Source organism: Triticum aestivum, chromosome 5D (genome assembly GCF_018294505.1).
Source record: "Triticum aestivum cultivar Chinese Spring chromosome 5D, IWGSC CS RefSeq v2.1, whole genome shotgun sequence".
Lineage (NCBI taxonomy): Eukaryota > Viridiplantae > Streptophyta > Magnoliopsida > Poales > Poaceae > Triticum > Triticum aestivum.
Window position 1 is genome coordinate 477,038,388 of NC_057808.1, and position 5,836 is coordinate 477,044,223.

The 5,836-nt window shown below is 48.3% G+C and overlaps 2 protein-coding genes across 3 annotated transcripts in view; one reads left to right on the plus strand and one right to left on the minus strand.

Annotated features, from left to right (window-relative positions):
* Window positions 1-6: 6 nt before the first annotated feature.
* On the minus strand, window positions 7-4,681 carry LOC123122931 (uncharacterized). 2 transcript variants are annotated; one of them, XM_044543320.1, is made up of 7 exons: window positions 4,508-4,681; window positions 3,284-3,399; window positions 2,544-3,185; window positions 2,385-2,470; window positions 2,222-2,312; window positions 1,686-2,117; window positions 7-1,607 (listed from the first exon to the last, which is right to left on the minus strand). In XM_044543320.1, exons 6-7 carry the CDS (start codon window positions 2,001-2,003, stop codon window positions 51-53), a joined length of 1,875 nt encoding a protein of 624 aa, XP_044399255.1. In that variant the 5' UTR covers window positions 2,004-2,117; window positions 2,222-2,312; window positions 2,385-2,470; window positions 2,544-3,185; window positions 3,284-3,399; window positions 4,508-4,681; the 3' UTR covers window positions 7-50. The 2 variants fall into 2 exon arrangements, with proteins under 2 accessions (XP_044399255.1, XP_044399254.1); XM_044543319.1 differs by having other exon boundaries at window positions 3,284-3,410.
* A 128-nt stretch (window positions 4,682-4,809) lies between these two features.
* Window positions 4,810-5,836, plus strand: part of LOC123122932 (casein kinase II subunit alpha-2) — a 5,711-nt gene continuing 4,684 nt past the window's right edge. The window contains exons 1-2 of the mRNA XM_044543321.1: window positions 4,810-5,187; window positions 5,305-5,434. Coding sequence (XP_044399256.1) covers window positions 4,862-5,187; window positions 5,305-5,434 — 456 coding nt within the window. The 5' untranslated portion in view covers window positions 4,810-4,861. The remainder of the gene's footprint in view (window positions 5,188-5,304; window positions 5,435-5,836) is intronic.

Below are 5,836 nucleotides of genomic sequence, written 5' to 3' on the forward strand. Positions count from 1 at the left end.
AATCCACTTCAATCCCTGTCAACCGAACGCAGCCTAAAGAGGATCAGGAGTCAGGGAGAAGACTGCATTACTTCTGCATTATTTGTTTTCCTTCTTGTGATTGCTACCATCTGGGCTTGGGCGCTGCCAGTTCTAACATGCCGGCAAGTTTGCTCATCAGTTTTCGCATTTCCCTCTATTTTAGTATCTGGAGCCCCTGCATTTTCATGCCAAGAAGCCGCCACTTTCCTCCTTTTACTAGATATTTCATACTCATCAGGATACCCATCACCGGTAGACGTCTCCTTTTCAAGTGTATCGGTTGCTTCGACAGTGAATGAACTAAAACGGTTCTCTCCAACACTAGTGACATGCACAGCAATTTTCTGCAAGACTGGAGGGTCCAAAGTGTCGTTCCCAATTTGGTCATCAACATCCGCTTGCAAGATAAGGTTCTGCGCCGCATCAACAACATGGTCCTCACCGCACCCTGGCACTGCAGCAGCAGCAGGTTCTTCCTGTTCAGAACCTGATGGAGGTCCAGCATTTTCTTTCATTGAACTTGGCTTATTCTCAGAAGCATTCAAGTTCTCTCCAAGTCCAGTGGCATTGAAAGGTTCACCAATCGCCCCCTGACCTGTACTTACGTCTATTCTCATGTCCACAGTGTCATCAACTGCATCATCCTTCTCAGATGCACTAGTGATTTTTTGCAGTTGATCATCATGTGAAGATACACCCAAGATCTTGCCAAATTCTTGACCATCAGACAATTTGTTTTTCGTTCTCTGATCTGCAACGCTGTCAGGATCAACATGAGCGGCGTCCATGCAATTGTCTTTCGTGAATACATGAACGATCTCCTCAGCTGCACTGTTAATCACAGGTGCATCAACACTCTCCTGTGGTTCATGAGTAACCTTCTCCTGGATCTTATTGTTATCCATAGGTTCAACATCCTCCTGCACCTCCACGGTCTCAATGAGCACACATGAAGTTAGCAGATGACCTTCTCCATTCTTCATTTCTGCATCTGAAGCCTCCTCCAGTGTAGCATCCTTAGGAGATGTATTCATAAACTCAGTCACAGCATCCTCTACAGGCGTGCTCATTATGTCCCGCAGATTGACTTCTGTCATGGACACAGAAAGAGGATCTTCTTTCTGATGATGCACATCCTCGCTCCGGTTGGTGGTGCCATCTCCTGTAGGATGAGAAGCTGCAGCTGTTCCTCCTGCAGGTTGAATTCCCCTCGTTTGGTCCAATTGTAGTATGGTATTTCCCTCCATGCAATCATCAGTGACTTGTTCCAGCTTTGTAACAGTAGCTTGAACAAAATCCACAGAAGCTGAATAGGTCGTTGCTGACTCAACACCCACATTTCTCATTTCAGTTGGAACAACAATTTGCATAACCTGCAGCGGAGTTGAGGGCATAACCATATGTCGATCCGTATAGTTTAAGCAGCCTGGTTCATTAGCACGTGGCGTAATAGCAAACCGCGCCTCCTCTATTTCAGCAGTAATATACATATCAATACCTTCAAGTGATTCTTTGACCGTCTTCCCGTCGATTTCACCTGATAACAACGCTCTAATTCGTCCCTGCACCGTACTTACGAGATCAACCTGTTCGTGGTCAAATACACTTGTCAAAGACATATAATACAGACAGCAAAGTGACAGATTTCATTCTACAATTCTTACCAGAGATTTCTCACTGTGCCCAGATAACTGATAGGGTATAACCGGACATTCAACTGGAGTGGAGATCCATCGACGTGTAATCTGCCAGTACCATTCTAAGTAACAATTCCTTGCATGAGTAGGGTCTGAATTCACGGCAATCTGCTGGCCAGCGACTGAATGGAGTCTGTTATCCCACTGCTTAATGTACCTATCATGGTAGGTAGACCAATCCTCATCAGTTTTTCCCTGCATTGTAACACGCTCAATTGCCTCAACTTGGCCTGGAATGTGCTGCATCATTCCGAATTGTAGTAAGACACGATCAGGCACATGCATTTCCACTATCTGGAAGCAGATTAATGGAGTTCTTGATCGCCAAACGGCAGATCCAACTGTGCATAGCGCAGGCAGGCCATCGATCAGACTTGGTTTGTACGGGTCCCATGTTATCTAGAGAACATGCAAAGATGAGCTGTAGCGCTGTGCTCCTTATAGTGTGCACATGGATAAGATGTAGTATTATTCTTTACTTATGAAAAGTCATACATTCGTACCTGACAATCTTCTATAGTATCAAGCCCATGCCTGTAAAATTCCTGGTCTATGGATCGGACATTTTCACGGTTCTTGAAAGGTACGTCCCAACTGATTATAAAATGATGTTCATTTCCGGGAATAAAATAAAGCAAAATAAAGGGAATGACTTACAATACAAACCTGCATCCAAGGGGCTGATCGCCGGTTAGAGACTTATTCTCCAGTCTTTCAGGACGGCCTATCTGGATATGCTCCTATGCCCATATCTGCAATGTGTATTGATTTGCCATTAGTTGCTGTACTAAGCAAAAGTACTGCATGGCTGGGGAAATATACTACCTGAAGAAGAGTGAGAAAAGCACAACAGTTAGCCTTGCCCTTCATGCTAGCCTTTCCAAGTTCTCTGTAGAGATGAGCAAGAACAGCAGCCCCCCATGCCATCTCCCCTGAGGCATCAAAATCATGAAGCAGTGCCAAGTATCTTAAGTGCACGCGGGTCCCACTCGGGTCAGGAAATAAACTGCAGCCAATTTGATACATTATGTAGGCCCGTGTAGCATGCTCTATTTCTGACTGATTAGCCCCTTCTGGCAAGTTACTAAAAGTGTGATACAACCACGCAATGTTGATAGAACCACCTTTTATCTGTGGAGGTTCTTGGCCTAGTAGCTCTAAGCACAATTGTTCCCAATGACAGCCTGTTGCACCAGTCACAGGAGTACCATCTACACGAAGTCCAGTAAGAACGGCCACATCCTTCAAGAGCACGGCCATCTCCCCAAACCGCAAGTGGAAGGTCTGTGTTTCACGCCGCCACCTTTCGACCAAAGCATTCAACAAAGCATGGTCCAACTGAACCCTCTTCAAGAAACACAGGTGGTAAAATCCAGCTCGCTGCAATATCGCAAGCATTCCCTCATGCTTCACCTCCCATTGGTTAAGTCTTGTGCCATGTTCGATAAACCTAATAGGTTTGTACGCCTGCATTTTTTAGCCCAAGTGGGCAACAGCAGAAGAGTGTCAATACCTTACTGGAGCATCTTTACAGAAAAACATAAGGAAAACCTCTAAACTGTTACCTTCCCAACAGATATAGCTTCAGATTTATGAAGCTCTTGCTCTACAAGAACTGATTTATCGACAGGACCAGGATCCAGGTTCTGCTCCATTTACAGCCAGCAGAGAATAGTAGCTGCTGTAATATGCCTAACAAAGAAGGACGATAATGACCAACACAAGACAGCATATCAGTTCATAAACTGATAGATGCAGTATATTTTTTTACCGAATTCCCCCTTTTACCCTCTAATATGACAGGAGTGGCAGTGAATACTTTATTTAAGGAATTTGGGACCAACATACCAGATTTATAACCTGAATACCAAAATGCACACTCTGGAACCATTTAGTTATTATTTTTGATGCTGATTTTACATTCAGTTCTAGTCGTTTCTTCTCTGTAAAATTTCAGAAAATTATTCTCCATTACACTAGATTTTTTAATTATATATTTTTTGAATCGATTTTACTTCTATCCTACGCCTCCAATGTGTCATCCCAGACAGCAGCCACAGGAGTGGACCAGTTTCGGTGGAGCCGGGCAAATGGTTAAACAATGTACATTTTGGTATTTATATTTTAAATCCATCACATTGGTGGAATTTTTCATAAATGGAGTACACTTGTGCCAACTTGGAGGGTAAAAAAAATCATAGTTTTAAATAGCCGGCTATAGCGCTATAGCCCGCTATAGCCTTTTTAGCAGGGTGCCGCTAAATGGTCGCCTTCACAAATAGCCCGCTATAGCTGATTTGGAGGCCCGCCGCTATTTTCCATAGCCCGCTATTTAAAACATTGAAAAAAAATGCAATTCACTCATAGGTAGTCAGGTACACATGTTCTAGAAAAAAGTAGTCAAGTGCAATACTATCAGGCACTCCACAAGCAAGAAATGTAAGAGTGACAACATTTGTATGCTAGACGGTAGATTAGGGGAACACAGGCCACGGTTCATCTATAACACGAGCTTAACCATCAAGCTCCGGCGACAAGAACTATAACTACCGTGCCAAATTTCCAAGGATTTCTGAGCACTGGTAGAATCTACACTCTGGCACTCTGCATCTCAAATGCATCACACCATACTGGCCCTATTGTAAAACATCATGCCAAAACCTTACTGGTTTTGCCCCAGCCTCACAGAAATGGCCGAGACGCACACGGAAATGCAGCAATGCATTGCGCACAGGCACAGCGTACAGCTACAAGGCAACAAAATGGGGGCATCAGAGCTAGGGTTTGACCTGCGCTCGGGGGACGTTGCGCCGCCGAGGTTCGCGCTAAGCTCACCAACCAGCGTCCGTGGCAGCTTGCCGCGCGCGCTCGGCGTAAGTCGCAGGGGAGGCGAAGCCGGCGGCGTGTTGCGGGTGGGGGGCGTAGCCGGCGGCTAGTTTCCCTCCGGCTCCGGGTAAGGTCGTGAGACTGCCTCGGGCTGGACCGAGCGGCCCACTAGCATACGCAGGCCTCGCGGGCCGGGCCTCCACGGGCTCCCCCGTCCCTGTGTCCCCGTGCGGCGCGCTGCTCTCTCACGCTCCGCGTCCGCGGCAGCGTGAGGCGTGAGCCGTCCACATCCTGTCGCGCCGTCAAGTAACTGCTACATGGCCTGGTGCGCCCTGCGCAGCCGCCTCCTCCCGCTCTCCCCCTCCTCCTCCGCCGCCGCCGCCGCCGCGACGCCCCACCGGCTCCTCCTCTGCCTCCTCTCCACCGCGGCCCCGCGCCACTCCCACGGCCACCACCACCGCCGCCGCCACTCGCCCGCCGCCTACGCCGCCGCGGCCGAGGAGTCGCCGCGCCCCATGCCGCCCATCGGTCGCGCCACGCGCCACCCCGCGGGGGCCACCCCCATCGCGCGCTTCTACGCCGACGCCAACTCCCAGCGGCCCAAGGAGTACTGGGACTACGAGGCGCTCGACATCGAGTGGGGGTAAGGGAGGGGTGGGAGCCCGTGCGTGACACTCCAGATTTGCTGTTGGCTAGGGTTCGCGCTCTGATGCTGGCTGCCCCTCTGCGGGCGTGCTTTGCTTGCTTGCGTTGCGTGCAGGGAGCAGGATGGGTACGAGGTGCTGCGGAAGGTGGGCAAGGGCAAGTACAGCGAGGTGTTCGAGGGATTGCGGACCGGGAGCGAAGAGAGGTGCGTCATCAAGATCCTCAAGCCCGTGAGGAAGAAGAAGGTAGTATGCTGCCTCTGTGGTTGTTGTGTTATGTCATTTATCTGATATTGTTCGATGCTAAATCTGAAGATGGCTAGGGTGCCACAATCTTTAGTTGGATAATGCAAACTTAGCTTCGTACAAATGGTTTATAAATCTTATCATTGGTCGATGTGGTTTGGTAATAATTCAGGAGGTTGTGGAAGGGTGTGACAACGTGGCTCCATGGAACTATTGTGTTATTGTGTGTGTTGAACAATTTCAGATGAAGCACATATTTGGTTTTAGATTTTAACCATGCGAAAGCAGATGCAATGGAAACAGTGAGAAATTAGAGATGTGAAGTTCTGAGAGCCCCCATGCACCACTTCCCCCATAGGTGGTTAAGGGTGTGGCACAGTAGAAAACCTCCTCTTCTCCCCT

Coding starts and splice junctions, on each gene's coding strand:
- LOC123122931 (XM_044543320.1), bottom strand. CDS start 2,003: ATGCATGTGCCTGATCGTGTCTTACTACAATTCGGAATGATGCAGCAC. Junction 1,608..1,685: donor GGCACAGTGAGAAATCTCTG/GTAAGAATTGTA, acceptor GACCACGAACAG/GTTGATCTCGTAAGTACGGT.